Below are 20,854 nucleotides of genomic sequence, written 5' to 3'. Positions count from 1 at the left end.
GGCCAAGTCGGTAATTGGACAGATGATTTGAAGAAAAATCTGGTATGGAGATTCAAATTCAAGAGCTGTCAATATATTGGTGGTGACAGAAGTTCTGGGAGTACATCAGTCTGACTCGGAGTGATTCTAAGGTAAGAAGGCTTAGAGGTAAATCTTGGGGAACACCAACATTTAAAGGGCAGAGAAGGAGCCAGCAAAAGAGAATGAGTATCCAAGGAGGAAAACGCAGTTACCGGAGGGGCAACTTGGCTCAGCCTGAGTCTTGGTAGGTGTTTGTAAATCTAGATGTGCTCTGGCTCCCTTTTTAAGTACACAATGTCAGAAACACAGGTTTTTCCATAAAGAGGGATCCAGTCTTTAACTCAAACTTAGTAAGTTCCATACTTCTGCAGACCTTACAAAGTGTGGGGGAAGGCCCTGAGAAGGGAGGGCACATTCACTGCTTCAGTACAATGGACTGCGTCTACCTGTGGCCTGTGGTCAGCGATGGTCATCCTCAGAACCTCTAAGCCTAAAAAGGACGACTCCTCTAACAGCCACTGACAAAGAAGGGCATCCCTGAAGTCAACAGAGGCCCAACAGGTTCGCTGGTACATAAATGCCACGAAGGAGCGAGGGGTTTAAGATACTCACTCAATGTTTTTTGAAGAAACTGCAAGCCAGGTACTCACGATGGCAGTCAGCTCTACCCAGCGGAGTTTGAGGCACTCGTCTGGGCTGGGCCATCCCAGACTCTGGTAGTCACGCTTTTTTCCTAGAAGGAAAGTATGACATCAATGCACACGACTGCAAAGGAACAGAACCCACAGTGTCTTACTTAACCCAGGCTAGTATGTTTGGAGGTGCCAGTCATTCTTCTAGTCTTTAGGATTTTTACCATTTAGAGAATTAGAATCTTGTCATTCACAGCAAAGGAAATAAGATTATCTGAGTGAAGTCTCGGGCTCAAAGACAGATGATGAAGTAAAAATAAATGAGTCCACTGGATTTAAGACTGATCAACGGAAGATAAGAGCTAAGATATTCTTCGATGTTAACATCTTACCAAGTTTCATTTTTACCCCTCTATATCTTGATTTTATAAAGACAGCTCCAACTTAGGAGGAGCATGTACAGCGAAAGCATGGTTTCCCATTCTCGCAGGACTGACTGTGGCTGGGGGGTGCATTGTGTGGGGCTCTCCTGTGTACTGGAGGATGTCTAGGAGCATCCCTGGCTTCTACCCTATAGAACCAGTAGCACCCCCCATCCCCCCCCCGCCACACACACACAGATGGGACAACCAAAATGTGCCGTGGGAAGACAAAATCACTCCTGGTAGAGAACCACTGTTGCAGAGAAAAGCAGCAGATGGGGAATAATGGTGATAATGATAGGGTATCATTTATTTCCAGAGCACTTACTGTGTGCTCAGGTCCTGTGCTAAGTGCCTTATATCCACAGCTTATTTCTCAGGTGGGAAAATGGAGGCACAGAGAGATCAGGTGACTTGCCCAAGGTTACCTGGCTAATGGACGGTGGAGCTAGGATCCAGATCCAGGTTGGTCTGAGTCCAACATGTAAGCTTCCAATCAGCATGCTATTTAAAGCTATACTGGGCTTTTAAAGCTCTGTTAATTGACACCTTTCACAGGTACTACCTTTTGTGTACAGGCCCTTGACTTAGATTGAGTCCCCAACTAAGTCTTGTCTGGGATGGGGGACTTCTGGAAGACTTACAATAGAATGAATGGACAGGAAGGAGATCTTTGGTTCTGTGTAACTTTTTCTTATAATGTGGGAATTTGCCAATAACAGAAAACTGAGGTATAAGCAGGGCTTTAGATTTAAGTAAAATGGAAGAGTTTGGAAGAGTTTCAAATGAGCCCTGTTTAAATGAATAACTAAAGGAATTAAACCGTAAGTTTCACAATAAAGCTTATTTTTCTGTTATGTTTAAGAAATTCACTTGAAAAGTATTTATTGAGCATCTATCATAAAGAAATGGGAACTGTGTTGAGGCACTAGGAATAGTCAGGGGAATAATACAGAAGGGGCCTGCCCCTGAGTTCCCAGTCTAGTGAGGAAGGTAAACATGAACAAATCCTAGGATATGAAAGGATGACTGCCAGAGTGAAAGTACAGGACAACGGCACGGAGGTGAGAGCAACTAATTCTGCCTGAAGGTACCAAGGAAGGGAAGGCACGTGGCATCTGAAGTTTAAGGATGAGTGATATTTTAGCACTGCTGATGTGGCAGGAGGGCAGGCCAGGCAGAGGGGGCAGCATATGCAAAGGTGAGGGGGTAAAATAAGAGCATGGTTGGTTCAGAAAAATAACTGTATGAAGGACAGACAGTCTGGATGCTTGTACACCACACGAGGAGGTTTGGACTTCATTCTATAGGCAATGGGGAGCCTCTTAGCCCAGATTTCCCCATCTTGTTCACTGGAATATCCTAACAGACTCTATTTATTTATTTACTTATTTTTTAAAGATTTTATTTATTTGACAGAAAGACAGCAAGAGAAGGAACACAAACAGGGGGAATGGCAGAGGCAGAGGGAGAAGCGGGCTTCCCACTGAGCAGGGAGCCTGTGTGGGGCTCAATCCCAGGACCCTGGGACCATGACCTGACCTGAGCCAAAGGTAGATGACTGAGCCACCCAGGTGCCCCCTAAAAGACTTTGTTAAATGCTTTGCTGAAATCTAGTTACATTGTATTTACAGCATTTCCCTGGTCTTCCAGTCTGGTAGCTCTCTTCAAAAAAGGAAGTGAAATTAGTTATGCATTATTAGTTTTACTAGTTCTTAGTAAATTTACAGTGGCCCTCATTGATCTCCACTCTTCCCCATGGCCTCACAAACTATCTTTTTTAGGATTTGTTTTAAAACTTTGTCAGGATTTATCATGAACCTTATCTCCTAGTAGTGAAGAGAATGCAGATTTATTTGAAAACCCAGGATACTGTACCTCTCTGGCTACCTGTCATCTCTTCCAAGCCTTAGAACTTTTCATGTTACTGAGAGTAAGCAGGTTCCCTGATGTCATTGGCCAAGTACACTCAATGCCCTATGTGGGCCCACCCACTTGAATACATTTAAAACCACTTAAGTGCTTTCCTGTCATCTCAACCACACCAAGCTTTAATTTTCACTTTTACAAGAAATTTTTAGTTTTTTGTTTGTAAAAACAATATAGGCTTATTATAAAATATTTAGAAAATGGAAAAGCATGTAAAAGAAAATTAAAAATTACCCATATCTCTATCAGTACCCAGAAATGACCACTTACATTTTGGTATATTCTCTTCTATACTTGTTTCTACGTACTTGTTTATTTTAGCTTCTTTTATCAAATCTAAGAGGTCATAAACATTATTTTATATGGTATAAGAAAGAAAAAGACAGCCAATTATTATTTAAAATATCATCAGCTGTAAGATACACCTCAGCTGCAGATACAGAAATGTGAACAAGTGTAGTCATAATACAGTATATCTACTACCTTACAAAAACTGAAGGGTTCTATCTGCTATTTTATAAACCACTTTGGTTCACTTACTAGATTACAAGCATCTTGGCTGCACAGTACATGGCATGGATGTTCTGTAATTTATTTGGGCAATTACCAGCATTTAGGTGGTTTATAATTTTTTATTATGATAAGCAGCCCCATGATCAATCTTGCCACTTCTGTCTGGCATCTATAAAATGATTTACTTAGGGTAAATTATTGGAAGTAAAATTATTGGTATATTTTTAAATTTTCTGATCTATATGGTCAAATGATCCCCAAACTGATCTCATTAACTCTGTGTATTGTACATTTAAAGACAGTTTGAGGAGCAAAGAAGGCATGTCGCTGTTTGTGTTTATGTCTCTTTGATTGCTAGTGAGGCTGAACATTTCATCACATGTTCAGTGGCCAACTGTATGTGTGTTATTTGGGGGACTGTCTCTGTACTTGGACACAACTCACTGAAATGCTGTGTTTTCATACTGATTTGTAGGTGTTATTTTATTTTTTTAAAAGATTTTATCTGTTTATATGAGAGAGAGAAGGAGAGAAGAGCACACAAGCAGGGAGGGGCAGCGGGAGTGGGAGAAGCAGACTCCTCACTGATCAGGGAGCCTAAGCGGGGGCTCGATCCCAGGACCCTGAGATCATGACTTGAGCCGACGTCAGGTGCTCAACTGACTTAAGCCAGCCAGGTTGCCCTGTAGCCCTTGTAGGTGTTCTTTAAATGATACTGATATTTTGTGCTTATCACCGAGTCTGTAAAAATATAAATATTCTGCAAAAATACTTTGTTTCAGTGCTCTGCCTATTTTATGGTGTCTTCTGATGCCATAATTATTTTTTTTCTTTTTCTCTCTGCCTTAGAAAGTCCTTTTCCATTGGAAAACTATATAAATATTCATCTAAATTTTCTACTTTTATGATTTTATTACATTTACTATTTAATGGAATTTTCATTTCCATAATGATGTTTTACATTTTGAACACCCTTTCCCTAGCTATAGAAGACAGACCGAGTAAAGGAAGTGCTGTTTTCTTTCTGTAACCTGTTAACACACGATGTCACCCTTAAATAGTACAGCTACTACATGCCGTCAACTCTGGTCATGACAAAATGTCCTTTTTGGTGTCCTTTGTATTTTTCCCAAGTAACAGTTCACTCTGGGATTTAGCGAAACTGACCCCATTCTTTATATTTTATTATGTGCCTCCTGCTTTCAGCTTTAAGTATACCAAATTAAATAAGACATCTTTTCATGAAGTTAATTTTTGAAGTCTAGGATAATGAAAATATCCTTTCTTTCTTTCTTTTCTTTTTAAGATTATTTATTTATTGATTTGACAGATAGATCACAAGTAGGCAGAGAGGCAGGCAGAGAGAGAGGAAGGGAAGCAGGCTCCCTGCTGAGCAGAGAGCCCAATGCGGGGCTTGATCCCAGAACCCTGGGATCATGACCTGAGCCGAAGGCAGATGCTGTAACCCACTGAGCCACCCAGGCACCCCTGAAAAATATCCTTTAAAAAAAAAAAAAGATTCTTTATAAAAGAAATTTGATCACCACTATTTCATTGCTAGAAAAGAAAGTCAACTGGGCCCATGGCAATGGCCCTGAACCTGGAGTCCCAAGAAGCACTTCAGGACAACTATGAACACTAAAAGTACATGACAAATTCTGATGTGTATGCATTTTTCCTGGGCACAGTTCTAAAGCATATATCCAATACTTAAAGAGATATCCGACACATGAAATATTAAGTGTTAATATTTATTGAGTCCTATGTGGCCAGTTCCTTTAAAGTACTTCACATGTATAATTCTTATAGTTCTCACAACCATCCTATAAGACACATGGATCCTATTAAACTAGACTATCGAGAATTAATAGGACTTCAAGCTCACGATGATAAAAATATAAGCCCGACAGGCAATGGTAAAGAAGTCAAGTAATATCAAAACAAACTTTTTATACCAGCGACTGTTTCCTCATTCACTAAACCCCATTACCCTCTCATCTGATCTCCTTCAAGTCACAAACTCATCCTTAGTAAGAAATGAGACAGTGCAATCTGAAAAAAAAAACTGGCATATTAAACATTCAAATTTACCTTGTGGCCCAGGAGATGCCACCTTTGGGCCAGTGATCTCCAAGTTTGCTTGGTAACGATGTACATTTTCTGCTTGATTCTGTTCTACCTTTTTCCCAGGAGTTTTCTTATGATCTCCTTTGGGTTTCTTTACACGTTTGACCTGGAATGTGATCTGGAAAATGGAAATATGTTAGGGACAAATTAGACCAATTATCAAATCTGTAAAGGCTGTGGATATTGGTGGTTTTAAGAGTAACCGGTCCTAATTCTACAAAGAAAACATCCAAATGGCCAAGAGACAAATGAAAAAGTGCTCAACATCACTCAGCATCACGAAAATACAAATCAAAACCACAGTGAGATACCACCTCATACTAGGCAGAATGACTAAAATTAACAAGTCAGGAAATGACAGGTGTTGGCGAGGATGTGGAGAAGGGGGAACCCTCCTACACTGTTGGTGGGAATGCAAACTGGTGCAGCCACTCTAGAAAACAGAATGGAGTTTCCTCAAAAAGTTGAAAATAGAACTACCCTCCGACCCAGCAATCCAACTACTGGGTATTTACCCTAAAGATACAAATGTAGTGATCCGAAGGGGCATGTGCACCCCAATGTTTATAGCAGCAATGTCCACCATAGCCAAACTACGGAAAGAGCCTAGATGTCTATCAACAGAGGAATGAATAAAGAAGATGTGGTATATAGATATACACAATGGAATACTATGCAGCCATCAAACCCCCGGAATCTTGCCATTTGCAATGACATGGATGGAACTAGAGGTTACTATGCTAAGCAAAAGAAGTCGGGGCACCAGGGTGGCTCAGTGGGTTGAGCCTCTGTCTTCAGCCCAGGTCATGATCTCAGGGTCCTGGGATAGAGCCCCGCATCCGGCTCTCTGCTCAGTGGGGAGCCTGCTTCCCCCCACCCTCCCCACCTCCTGCTCTGCCTACTTGTGATCTGTCAAATAAATAAATAAAATTAAAAAAAAAAAAAAAAAAAAAAAAAAGAAGTCCACCAGAGAGGGATAATTATCATATGATCTTAATGATTTGAGGAATTTGAGAAATAAGACAGAGGATAATAGGGGAAGGGAGGGAAAAATGAAACCAGGGAGGGAGACAAACCTTAAAAGACTCTTGGTCTCCAGAGAGAAACTGAGGGTTGCTGGAGAAGAGAAGTGGTGGGAGGGATGGGGTGGCAGGGTTATGGACACTGAGAAGGGTACGTGCTATGGTGAGTGCTTTGAGTTGTGTAAGACTGATGATTCACAGACCTGTACCCCTGAAACAACAACAAAAGGGTAACCAGTGGTAGGAGTGCCTGGGTGGCTCAGCTGGTTAAGTGTCTGACAGAATCTCAGGGCTGTGAGATTGAGTCCTGCACTGGGCTTTACACTGAGCAAAGAACCTGCTTAAGATTCCCTCCCTCCCTCTGTCCCTCTCCACCTCCTTCCCACCCCACCCCCGACTTGAGCTCTCTTTTTCTAAAAACAAAAGAGTAACCAGTCCTATTCTAGAGTTCTGTTTCATTCTTACAGGTCTAAATGAAAAACGTTTAGTAAAATGAACAAATAGCCTAGCCCTGAAGGGTGTATAGAGGAAACTGAAAATGAAGATGTCTGAGCTGGGCAGTTGCAGGCATGCAGGCTGGACAGCCTCCCCCTTCGTCTGCCTCCTGGAAGAGCTAGCGATACAGATGGAAGTAAAGGGAAATGTTCCTCAGTACAAGGCCCATTCAAAGGCTGACTGGAAGGTGGAGTAAAGTGGTGCCACACCCCCAAGAGAGATGTCACACTCTGCGATCTTGGAAGCCCCCACCCCCACCAAGACCTGGGCTATGGTTTGGTGTGAACGGACTTGGCAAACTCTCACCCATTCTGTGGCTTCATCATCTTCACTTCTGCAGTCTCCGTAGCAAGAGCTTCTGGCCACTCCATCCTGGGGACCCTTCTTCAGCACTCGTATCCCCTGCAAGTCCAGACGTCGCCCTTTCATCTCCAGGGCTCCCCCAAAGCCTTCCAGGGGCCATGCCTGTTGAAATTCGTCCACCAAAGCCAGTATCTCTTCAGACATTTTTGTTTCATCTGAATTCTCCATCTCATCGGAACCATTGCTCTCCTCAACCACTGTACCTGAAATTTGAGCGCCCGCATATCATTAAAGATTTCGTAGTACTCACTCCAGTACTTGAATGACTCCGATCTTGCTGTCTGAGCAGCTTTGGCTCTGCTTGGAGCAAATTCGATAACCACCCATAAAAATGCCACTCATCATCCTCAAAATGCACAATAAAACGTCCTCTTTGCTGTGTAGCTTTGTCAAAAACTTGGATAAGGACAACAGTAGCAGCAAGGTGGCAGGCAGGCACTGATTACTGTATCACTAGTGAGCAGGGGGATGGCTATTTTATAGACTTATTACTGAAAAAAAAAAAAAAGACCCACTTGCTTTAAATATAAGACACGGATGGCAAAGGTGAAATTTATTATGATGTTATTTATTAAATATGTGAGATCCTTGAAGTTTTATTCAAATAGCAAATGAAATATCATGGCTGCATGTCCAGGCCATACAGTCTAACTGCCTTACCTGAACAACGACTTGTTTAATGGATAATTATCCTAATTCTACATTCAGGCTCTTATTTTCACTAATGGCCAGTGTAAAAGAAATAGTGATGGAGTAGTGTAATATTTTCCTAAAATGGTTATCAAGACAGTATTTGTTATGTTGATCAAGTTTCTTATGTAAAGACTTCCATGGATGTTTCCCAGTACAATGGCCTAGAAAAATTCTTTCTCTTGAGAAGTCAGTGTTTCTACTGTTATACATTAAAGGTTATATAACCTTACACTTTCCCTTCTATGCCTAGATGACTAGAACATTTAGGGCAAAAATTTGTCTGAGTTTCTTAATAGAATGCTTTCCTTCCTTAAAAAAAAAAACTTTATTACTTAACTTTTGCTATTTTGAATTAACGGCTGAATCTTATAGTGTGTGTTCATGAAAGTCATCTCCAATACTTTCCAGATGTAGATAGGGTACAAAAACAAATAAAATGGAATACCTCCTTTTGTACTATATCTACTGGACAACCTGAGAGCTCAGAAAATGCCAGTCTACATTATCCTAGTTAAGTCATCCCAATAGCCTTCAGTTGGTAATTCTGGTTTGTTCAGTGATTTAAAACATGGTACTAATAAGGCCAAGGTCAGGAATCTCACTTCCATATTGACCAGACCCATAACCATAGTAAGTATGAACTCACTTTAGAAATGCACAGTATTAGTCTCTGGGGAGGCATGGGTGAGAAAAGTGGCTGACCACCAAGGCTAAAGGCAACATAAAGCTTTGATCCCCACAACCAGAGTATCTCTCTCGGCTCTGGTGGCATCTCTATCTTCCATCCCACTTTCTATTCCAGAAAGTGGGAAGGTCTGTTGTCAGGCTGGGAGTACCGTTAGAAGTCTGTTATTCTTTCTTGAAATAACTATAAGGCTCCTTCATTTGATAACAAGTGACTTTGAAATGTACTGTGGTCCTTTCAAGTAAATTTCTTTTAGGTTTTTTGAACCAGTCTGCTGGGGTTTTTTTTGCTTATTATTATCATTATCACTAATGAAGTTCTGAGATAAGCATAAAGTAAAATAGGGGTTTACAAGGGCATTTTCTTTAGAATATTCAGATAACGATGGTTATTGCCTAAATTATGTGGCAAATAGTATATCTAATTTTCAATTTCTATCTTGTTGACTACTATATCCTGGATGTCTAACATTGTATGTGACACGTAAGAGGCTCGGTTGTAGGATGAGTTAATGGAACTGGGGAATATTTTGGTTTGTGAGGTTCTTGAGGATCTGCTGCTCCAGCCGTTGCCTTGTCCTGCTGGTGATTCAAGACTTTATAAACTCTAAGGTTGTCATGTGTTAAAAGCAAGCATCATGTCCTTAACATAATGTCTGGCATACTATATGACTTACTAATTTTTCAGTAGCTAACTCAAGGAAAATACCTGGACAGTGTTGCTATGGGGGACCCCAAAAAGCAACTTAATTAGAAGAACTATCTGCCATCTGACTTGTAGCAACACAGTTCTAAGTTGTTTTTTTTTTTTTTTTTAAGATTTTATATATTTGACACAGAGAGAGAGGTCACAAGCAGGCAGAGAGACAGGCCAAGGGGGAGGGGGAAGTAGGCTCCCCGCCGAGCAGAGAGCCCAATGCGGGGCTCTATCCCAGGACCCTGAGATCATGACCTGATCCGAAGGCAGAGGCTTAACCCACTGAGCCACCCAGGTGCCCCAGAGTTCTAAGTATTTTTCATGTTATTTTAGCTTCCTGTCCTTCCTTCTCCTATGGGCACCATGGGATTTCCTGCACCTAGTCCTGAGACAGGAAAGAGGTTTTGATATATTTGTGGCAGCCAAGAGTTTGGGCTTAAAGAAAAGTGGCTTTTGGCCAAAGGTAGACTGCAGGTAACTAATTCCCCAGGGTATAGTTAGAGCCGCATGCATATGGATGTGGTGTTTGGAAACCTTATTTCTATTCAGTAACTACAACTATTCTAAATAAATAAAGCTGTTCAGTTGCAAAGAGTTCTGCAAGCCCAGTTCCAAAGGTTAATGCTCCCCTATGCCCAGACCATATGGAAATATATGTATCATTACTGAAAAGTTCTGAGAGAAAGGGCCTTTCATGGACGGAAACTGGTATTCCAGTCAAGAGAGACTATGGAACTTGCTGCAGGCTTTTGCTGCTGGCAACCACTAGTCCTTTCAAAGACTGTAGGGGTGGGGGTAGAAGCAATTCCTAAAGAACAACACTAAATAAAGGTGAGGAATGGGGAGATCATTAATGTGCTATGAGTTAGAAACAATAAACCAATCTTTATTTATTTAGAACCTACTATGTGCCTATTTCATGCTATGAGCCATATAGGTGGGAACAAAAAGAAACTGAGGAATTACAGTTCAACAGCATGGGGGTTAGGGGCACTGACCCCCACACAGTTGAAAATCCACATAGAGCTTTTGTTCCTCCAAAAACTTAGCTACTAATAGCCTCTGGCTCACTGGAAGCCTTACCGATAACATAAACAGTCGATTAACATGTATTTTGTATGTTATAGGTATTATATACTGTACTCTTAGAATAAAGGAAGCTAAAATGCATTGTTAAGAACATAATAAGAGAAGATAAAGTACTATATGATATTTATCAAAAAAATATGCACATAGGTGGATGTATGCAGTTCAAACCTGTATTGTTCAAGGTTCGACTATATAGTCAGGTTGGAGACACTAAACTATATACATAAAATAATCAGAGCATAATTACATTTAGATACTTTTTTTCCCTAGAGGAAAAGCATAATTGAGTGTGGTCACAACATGCTCCCTAGAGGAAGGCAGACTCCTGAGGCAGGGTTTGGACAGGCAGACGGCCAGGGAGGGCCGAAAGGGAGGAGCTTGAAAGTATATACTCTCACAGCCACATGTATACACACTGATGTAGACATAGGGAAGGCAGTATGTGAAGGCACTGCTCATTTCACGTGAACTAGAACAAAGAATGCATACAGATGATATCAGCAAATAAGATTCTTAGGGAAGGTGGGTGACACTGAGGATGTCTGGGAAAGTCGGGAGCAAGATTCATTGTCAAGGGAGCCTCCTGTTTCCTAAACAGAAGAATAACAAGACGAGAGCCATAATGTGGCCTGTGCAGGCCAGAGTGGTAAACCAGCTGGCATACTGAGAGGTGGAGAAGGAAGATGGAGGACAGAGACCAGTTAGAAAGGTATTTCAACAGTCTCTCTACAGTTCTTTAAAGAGAAGCTGGCCTAGGGTGAAGATTGCAAAAGGGAAATTCTGAAAAGGGAGGAGAAAAAGGCACGTGAAGAAATTTCAGTGGACAAAAATAAAATTTGGTGGTTAAATGGATAAAATGACAAAGAATAGGGTAAGTTCAAAGATAATTTCAAGATTTCAAAGCCTAATGTGAAACAGGGAATATATGAAGTTTTAGAATCTGTGAAAGTGAAAACAATGCTATGTACAAGGATTATGGAATTAGGAGAGGGCAATAGGACTTATCATGTTGGGATTTCAGACACTTACTCATTAATTTATTTAAGCATTTGTTGCCCGTGTCCAAAAATGTGCTGAGGGCTCTCATAAAAGAACCACACATGGAGCTTACGGTCTAGGTTAGGATGGATAGAAGAACATATCTCCAGGCACTTTCTAATTCTGGAAATACAGAATTCAGATTTGGAGAGGTCTGGATCACAGAAGGTTTTAAATTACACTTGAAGCAAGAAGAAAAAGTAAAATATTAGGATTGCTACTTGTGGGACCAATGGTATAACATAAACTAAAAATAGATAAACTAAGATCCGTATCTCTATTATTTTATCTTCTTTAACATGTACCATTTTCACACTGGAAAAAGGAAAATAAATATTATGAAGTGAAAGAGACTGTGAGCACCCACAGTGAGGTTTAGATGAGTTCATGTTTTTTCACTTGGATGAATCCTATCTCAGGTACTAGGAAAACTTATAGATGAGTTTGAGCCACGTCAGGTAGTCTGTCAAGAATCACAGGGACTAGGGGCGCCTGGGTGGCTCAGTCGGTTAAGAGTCTACCTTCAACTCAGGTCATAATTTCAAGGTCCTGGGATCAAGGACCCTGCCCAGCCGGGAGCCTGCTTCTCCTTCTCCCTCTGCCCCTCTCCCCCTGCTTGTGCTTGCGCACGCACGGTCTCTCTCAAACAAACAAACAAACAAATAAATAAATAAATAAATAAAATCTTAAAAAAAAAATCACAAGAACTAGGAGAAGTGTTGAGAGACCAAGAGAAGTATAGGTTGTCCTCAAAAAGAAAAAAAAAAAAAGAAAGAAAGAAAGAAAGGAAAAGAGAAGAAGGGGAGGAGGAAGGAAAAGAAAAAGAAGTCCTGCATAATCTTGCCATGTTCCAGACACACCTGGAGATTCTTTGGTAAGTCTGGGCACCGAAGTTTAAGGGATTTTCAAAACAGAACACACTGATAGAAACATGACTTGGTGAAAGTGCCCAAAACCACATTAAATGAAGGACTGAGGAAACCAAAGTGACCCCATGGAAGGAACAGTAGCTGACATAGTACACACACACGAAAATCAGGCTTAAAACATATCTTGCTAGAAATATTTTTTTCTTCTTTTTTAAAACATTTTATTTTTTGACAGAGAGTGAGAGAGCGAGAGAGTGTGTGAGTGTGGGGGGAGGGGCAGAGAAAGACGGAGAGAGTTCCAAGCAGACTCCAGGCTGAGTGTGGAGCCTGATGTGGGGCTCAATCTCACAACCCTGAGATTGGGGCCCCGAGATCATGACCTGAGCAGAAATCAAGAGTCACACGCTTAACTGACCAAGCTACCCAGGAGCCCGGAAAGATTTTTTTTTTAATTCTAGAAAGATTACTTCGAGATTGGTGAAGGTACTAAGAGCCGTAACTGGAGTTGTTCAAGGAAACAAGGACATTTAGCTAAGGAAGCAAAACCATAGGGGGTAGGGTAGGTGGGAGAAGTTTCATCTTCAAATGTGATATTAATGAGAGACAAGACTGACTTTGTTAGCTTCAGAGGGCAGGACCGGAGATAAGAAGTCACACTTTAGCTCAATATAAGGGAAGACTTTTAAACGGTCAGAAAATGGAATGAGCTACCAAGGGAGACTGAGCTCCCTGGCCTGGAGCAGAAGCCAAAGCCACACAATGACTTATTGAGGATGCTCCTGAGAGGGAGTGGGACACCGGAAGATGAGTAAAAGAAAGTGACTCTATTGGGTAAGAAACGGTATTAATAATCTTGGAAGAGAGATTTTATCAAGAAGAGTTTTAGGAAGCAGAGAATGAAATAAAAGGTGACTTCTACCTTCAAAACAGAGCAGACTGACAGCAAAAAGAGGTAAAGATCACACATTTGAAGAGATGACCAGCAAAAAAAAGACCTTCCTTCAAAATTTGACTCAAGACATCTCCAGAAAGTCTTACACGATTAATACCAATAGGCTTGAGTACTAGAATACGGTTTCTGAAGGCAAGCAAGGCACATTCTACCTCTGAGGATGATACTACAGAGATATATCTCCCTCTGGCTCGTAAAATAAAAAGAAAGAATATACTGTGGAATTAGACAAATTTGGTTTCATACAAAGACTCTATCCCATAGGACCTTTGGCAATTCTGTCTTGAGTTCTAGTATTTACTTTAAAAGGCAGTGATCGGGTTTTGAAGTCAAGTAGACTTCCTTAAGATTTCATGAGTGAACAATGGCATAATATTTAAAGCCAGTAATTGCAAAGCACAAAAGGCTTAAATGAAAAGTCAGACTAAGGTAGGTAGGGAAACTGACTTTTCAGAAAAAAAAAAAAACAACAAATCATCAAATTTTCATTTGCACCATTGGTGTTTTAGCTAGGTCAGTACAGCAGGAGAAAACGGACTTTCAAGAAGATAACCCAGAAAAGCAAACAGGTAATCTTTCCTCTAACTCTTGTGGAAATGTCAAGGTTCCCTTTAACTGAACAGATGTTTATTGAGCAGATACTGTGTGTATGTATTTGTGAGGACTTTGGCTCACAAGCAGCCTCTAAATCTGGAAGCAGTAGAGTCGTGCCCATGTGTGCAGAAGTGAACACTGAGCTCCAACTGTGTACCCAGCTCTAAAAGAAATGTTTCATTTAAATACTAATCACTTGAAGGATTTTGTTTGTTTGTTTTTAAGTTAATGAAGTAAGGGAAGCTCAGAAAGAATAAGTAACTTGCCCAAGATTTAACAACTAGTTGGTGTTGGTGAAAGGACATGGTAGCAAGATCTCTAACTACAAAGCCTATGTTCTTCCTTCTACATCTAAGATTTACTGGGGAGGATTTTTGTACTAGATGATGAGGTATTAAAGCAGTGGTTTTCATATGTTAATTAGTGACACAATTTGTACCAATCCTTAGCAAAATGAAAAACATAAAAAAGATATGCATATAAAATTATAATACACACATACAACACACACACACATCCAGATACAAATTTTTGGAGTAAGGTTGCTGACTGTCCATTTCTTGAAAAAGACTTGACCTTTATTGTGAGATTGTCTTTGTACTTTTTGACATTAAAATTTTCTTTGCTTTTATAAAATAATGGTAACAGCAGATGCTAGTTTTCTTTAAAAATAACCTTACTAATTAAGAAATAAAGTTCTAATCCATCAAAGTCTCTATTTCTGAGACCTGGAGCCGAAGGGCACAATGCATGGGATGAATTTTAGCTCTGCTACCTACTGATGATCTCAGGCAAGGAACCCAACTTCTCTGAGTCTCAATTTTCTCATCTCTAAGATGGGCTTGATACTAGTATCTATTTCATATGGTTAACACATAATTCATAAGTTCGTAAAATATATATGTTACTGAAGTGAACATATGTTTGTAAATTGTAAAGTATCATAGAAAGGTAGTGATTATCATAAGTTATTGGTTACTGGAAAGGGCTTAACTATTTGTATTTCTTTAAATTTTCCTCCAAAAATAGAATTTTCAAAAATTCTTTAATATCTATACTTGGCTTTTATTATAACACATTTTTATTATAACACACTATTTACATTTTAAAAATGGAGTTTTTCTCACTCTGATAACCATACCGCAGGAAGCCTCCTGCTATGAACATACTAACATATCATGAATGTTGTCCCTGTGGACTTGTTTGTATCTAGGGAAAAGAAGAAGGTGCTCCCAGAATTCAACATATGGCAAAGAAAAGTTATTACTTGAGAGAGAAACCAGTCAGAGTCATCATTATACTATGGATTGAATTAGCAATCTGTAAAGGAATCCACCCTAAGAGACAGTCTGCATGATGCTGAAGGGACCTGGAGAAAAGACCCCATCTCAGCCAAGGCAACCATATTGCCTTTCCAGTACAGGGATGGATGGAACTCCATGGGAAACATGGGACAAAAGAAACTTAACTTAGTCACTAGGTTATAATCTATCTCAAACAATGGTATATTATTTGGAAAATGAGACAAACATCAAGATTCTGGTTGGGTTTTATCTGAATTGTCAGAAGAAAAAAACATCTAATTTGGTAGTCATAAGTATTCTGGTCATGAGGGAGCTGTATTATATTGGAATAGGAACAGTTTGTATAAACTGAATGAAACACCCCTTATCATTACTCAGTTTCATTTGTGGTGATTCTGAGTTTATCAAGCAACCTCATGATGTCCACTTGGTTGTGTGGGTACCTGATACCAGGTAGAGACAAGAGGCTGCCAGGCATTAGAGAGGAGTAGCTCCCTCGTAAATGAATAAACTGCCTATCCAGTTTAAGAATCCATCTCTTTTGAAATGGTAAATGGAAATTAGTTTTCTTTCTTTCTTTTTATTTTATTTTATTTATTTATTTGACAGAGAGACAGCGAGAGAGGGAACATAAGTAGGTGGAGTGGGGAGGGAGAAGCTGGCTTCCCACTGAGCAGGGAGCCCGATGTGGGGCTTGAACCCAGGACCCTGGGATCATGACCTGAGCTGAAGGCAGACACTTAATGACTGAGCCACCCAGGTGCCCCGGAAATTAGTTTTCTTAAAGCCCAATGATTTCTTGGGACGCCTGGGTGGCTCAGTTGGTTGGACGACTGCCTTCGGCTCAGGTCATAATCCTGGAGTCCTGGGATCGAGTCCCGCATCGGGCTCCCAGCTCCACGGGGAGTCTGCTTCTCTCTCTGACCTTCTCCTCACTCATGCTCTCTCTCACTGTCTCTCTCTCAAATAAATAAATAAAATCTTTTAAAAAAAATTAAAAAAAAAAAAAAAAAAGCCCAATGATTTCTGACAGAACTGATGAAACTAATTTTCTAAACCTGCAAAGGTGAAGGTCAAAACTTCCCCTCTGAGGCCTAGCTTGCTTCTCTTGGACATCATTTTTTAATATACACTACTACTTAGAAGGAAACACAGATTTTGTAATTGCTAAATATGCTAATCCAACCCACACAGGAAGACAAATGCCACAATTCATTACTTTTAACGAATATTTACTGTACACAGAAATGAAGTTATATAGGACATGATATATAAGAAGTTCACAGTCTGATGGGAAATAAGACTTATAAGCATTCCCATTGTATGAAATGTGCTTTGACAAAAAGTGTATGGAGCAACTTGTATTGACAAGACAGTGTATGGAGCAACTAAATGCCTGGAGACCTTTGTGACTCCCTCACAGAGGAGGTGACATTTAAGCTTGGAGGTGGGTAAGAGTTGTCCACATAAAGCAAAAAGTACGCAGGGGCCATTCCCAGCCTGTGCAGACATGGAGGCTCCAACAGCATGGCATGGAGGGAAATGGTGCAAGGTTTATACATTCTACTATGTAGAGTACTGGTAGATGGTGCACTTGGAGACAAAACTAAGGGCCAAACTGCCACATATCCTATACTATGATACTGGATTCTTCCTATAGGTAATAGAGAGCTATGGAAAGTTTTAAACATAGGCAACCTGCCTGATCAGATCTGATTTTAGAAACAACTCTTCAGACACAAAATATACTGGTAATAGGGGTTACTTCTGCTTTTAAAATTTTGTACGTATTACATGTATTATCTCTCTCCTGCAAACACACACACACACTCTCTCTCTCCCTCTTCCCATACACACAGAAGTAAAGGACTGGATATTGGGAATTCAATTATGAAGCTACTACAATTCCCCAAGCAGAAATGAAGAAAGTCTGAATTCAGGCGGTGGCAGAAGGAAACAGATGAAGAGATGAACGGATGCAACAGGCCTTGGATACTGCAGTGGTGACTGGGGGAGTTGTGATGCCATTAACAAACAGCAGGGACATAGGAATTAGAAGCAGGTCAAGTAAAATGAAGTCAAAATGAGGACAAGTTCAATTTTGGATATGTGAGATTTGAGGTGCCTATGGCACACCGAGATAGAGACCACTAGAAAAGTGGAAATAAGATCTAGTGTTGTAGACAATGTGCTAGCTGAAAAGAGAGATTTGGAGTCACTCTTATACTAAAAAGTATTTGAGACACAAAGAGATAAAACACAGAGTGTTAAACAAGAGGGTTAGGGAAAAAAAGACCAAGGTCAAGATCCTGGGTAACCCAACAAGTAAGAGGCAAAGTAAAGAATAAGTGAAAGAAATGGAAAAAGCTGTCCTGAAGACAGGAAGAGAGCCAAGAACAAGTGATACCCCAGAAGCTGAAAGGAGAAGAAAAAAGTTTCAAGGGGAGGGGAGTTGTGCATAGATCCAAACACAGCAAAGTGGTTAAGAAGGATGAGTACTACAAAATCATTCATTTTAGCAATTGTGCATTGACTGATAATGTCAAGAACTGTTCAGTACAACAAGGCTCAAAATGTGGTCATGGAATGGACCTTTAGGAGAGGGCCTGGTACGTACATCTATTATCCCAAATCTTTAAATATTACTGGGTTAGTGTAAATATAAGTTATCTTGCTTTTTTTCAATGGCTGGCTGAGTAGACTACTGATATTAAGAAGAAAGACTCGTATATAAATGAATCAAATTTGTCCTAGCAAAATAAGACATGGAGGTGAAAGAGAAAAAAAAAGAAGTGTGAAGAGCTTTTTCACATGCTAGCCTGTCTTCTACCTCACACCTGAGGGTCACCCTTGTGATTCTACAAATATAATGAGTGGCTATTAAAAGAAGGAAACTATTTAGAGTAAAGAAAAGCCTAAACTCAAAGCTTGAGAGTTGATTTTACCCCAGAAGCACAGCTCAGGTCAAATCAACTTACTTTCAAGTCTAAGGGCATCTGAGTCCCTCCCTGAATTCTCAACAGAGAGTACAGGCTCCTCCTCTGTTCCTGTCTCAGAGGGCTCTTCTTCGGCAGCATCCAGTGACTGTGAGTTGTCAAAATATTTCTGTTTGCCATGGCTGTTGTCCAGGGTTTTCTCAGGACAATTACCTCAAGGACAAGAGACACAGAGACAGCATATTAGAAACATCTCTTTTAGGTAGTCCCAAGGCTCAAGGTCTTCAAGCAGCAGGAAGAGCAAAAAGATGATGGTGTCAGTTTTTCTCCCGCAGGGCATTCAAAAATCAGTGAGCTGGAGCACCACGAACCAGATCTTTATTGTGACTCAAGATTTTGCACTGAAGTTCAAGTTTCACCTGCTAGACCAGCATAAGAACCAAGTGTTTGGGGGGAAAATTATGACAACAAAGATCAATTCCCAAGATCTCACTGCATTTACAATGAATGACTGTGAAATATTTCTTTGAAAGTCAGAAACATCACAAAAAAGTAAGTTTCCTTCTGTTTGTCTCTCAAGGGCGAGAAATGACCAATTAGTACCTGAATAAGTCTGGAGATGGATGAACTATAGCAGAGAAATATAATATCCATTCTCAAGTCACAAAATACAATACCCATTCTCGAGGCCTCAAAATGAAAGATACATCAAAAGGCAAAGGATTATAAATTAAAAACCAAGGACTTAAAGAGGGATGGTGGTGGCCGAGAATCCATGTTTAAGACCGCGACATCACAAAGATGAGCATTATTCTTTTGGAAAACGAATTCTGTTCATGTAAAGATTTACTTTAGTGTAAAATGTCACATCTGGAATGTAACTGTTGCATTCTCTGTTACTTTCTGCTATGCACAGGGAGCCTGACCTCTTATTATAGTTTTGCCATTGCGTTGAAGAGCCTTGACCCTCTTAGGGATTGTGTGTTCATGTGGATAAAGAGCCACTGCCCCGCTCCACCTGATGGCCATTCTCTGGGTGGGGGAATGTGTTACTAGGTTGGTGTGTCTGATGTGGCAGTGATCTGCCAGCTGAGGACTCCTCTTCCTCTTACATTTGATGTGCACTGTCACGAACCATGTATGTACAGTGGAAGCCTACACATCTCTCCTCTCATCGGACAATTCTTCCAGTAAGAGTATCTAAGTAACTTCCTTCCTTTACCAGAACCTTCAAACATGCTCTACAGGTTCATTTTAAATAAAAAATTGTCCTAAAGAGATGTATGTAGCCAATTAAGCTCTCTCTGCAGCAATGGAAGTACAAGAAGTCTCTTTCTGGATTTGAAGATTCCCTTTAAGATTTCATAATTGAGGAAAGCACTTCTCATGCCATTTCTGTTATTGTGCCAGGAAAACATAATGGACTCAAAACCTTTCCCAACTTATGGAGTTTGCAGTAAGGGAACTGCACGCTTAAGGAGTCACTTTTATTTTCCAGTTCTACACTCACACATCTGAGGCTACCATATCTAATAAGGTTACGTCAGAAATGGAATTTTTTTGTTTCAGAGGAGCTTTAGCGCTTAAGAAGCTCACAAGCAACTTGGGAAGACAGTAAATACAAGACAACAAACAATAATGAGGTAGCATACTGTGCCAACTAGGTGCTTCAGAGACTAAGCTTTGAGCAGGTAAACCCTAATTTTGAGGAAAAGGTAGTATAGGACTTAAAAACAGGGAATTACAAGGAAGGGAGCCAGGATCTCCTGAGTGCTTTTTGTATTTTTTCTTCTACTTACCCCTCAAAAATGCCTTGTGAATTAACTGATTTTCATTGTACAGATAAGGAAACTGAGTCTCAGTGAAATCAAGTAACTTGCCTAAGGTGAAGCAATTAAGTGGTAGATCTGAGATTTCAATCAGTTCTATCCTACTAGAAGGCCTCTTGGCTTTCCAATAGTCAATGCCACCTCTTTAGAAGAAATGAGAAGGTGGCACCGTACGCAGGAAGGAATTATGTGTTGAGCAAAGCAACAGGCGCAGGAGTTCTCATTTGTGTTTGGGAAACGATGAGAACCAGTTTGAGAGATGGAAGGTTGTGTGGTGGGCTGTGTGTGCGCCCATCAAAGGTTGACAGGAAAGATGCCATGATCAATGACAGTCATTCTTTCTTCAAATTCCTCTGTGAGAGAACAGAAGTAGAGGATCAGTTTCTGCTTCTGTCTTTACCATCGAGTATGTGCAAGTAAGTATGGGGAAGCTAAGCATAAGAGCATTAAAATAGTGACAAGAAACAATTGTACACACCCAACTAACTAAAATTGACTATGAAGAACATCACAATTCCTAGTGACAACTCTTAACTGGGATATAAATAAGCATGACGATTAAAGACACATAGAAAATAATGATGACAATGATGTTGATGATTTTCAAACATAGGTTATTCCTAGTGACTGTTCTCTGCTTTCAGC

General features: G+C 40.3%; 1 protein-coding gene across 2 annotated transcripts in view; it reads right to left on the bottom strand.

Annotated features, from left to right (window-relative positions):
- The window catches only part of TTC17 (tetratricopeptide repeat domain 17), a 122,769-nt gene that overhangs the window by 27,164 nt on the left and 74,751 nt on the right, over positions 1 to 20,854 (bottom strand). The window contains exons 17-20 of one of the 2 annotated variants that reach the window (XM_047694010.1): positions 18,423 to 18,593; positions 7,468 to 7,727; positions 5,609 to 5,762; positions 634 to 754 (exon numbers count right to left, since the gene is read on the bottom strand). In XM_047694010.1, the coding sequence (XP_047549966.1) occupies positions 634 to 754; positions 5,609 to 5,762; positions 7,468 to 7,727; positions 18,423 to 18,593 (706 nt within the window). The remainder of the gene's footprint in view (positions 1 to 633; positions 755 to 5,608; positions 5,763 to 7,467; positions 7,728 to 18,422; positions 18,594 to 20,854) is intronic. The other variant, XM_047694011.1, reaches the window with a different exon arrangement.

The sequence above is a fragment of the Lutra lutra genome, chromosome 10 (assembly GCF_902655055.1).
Source record: "Lutra lutra chromosome 10, mLutLut1.2, whole genome shotgun sequence".
Lineage (NCBI taxonomy): Eukaryota > Metazoa > Chordata > Mammalia > Carnivora > Mustelidae > Lutra > Lutra lutra.
This window is presented reverse-complemented; position numbering and strand designations above follow the sequence as displayed.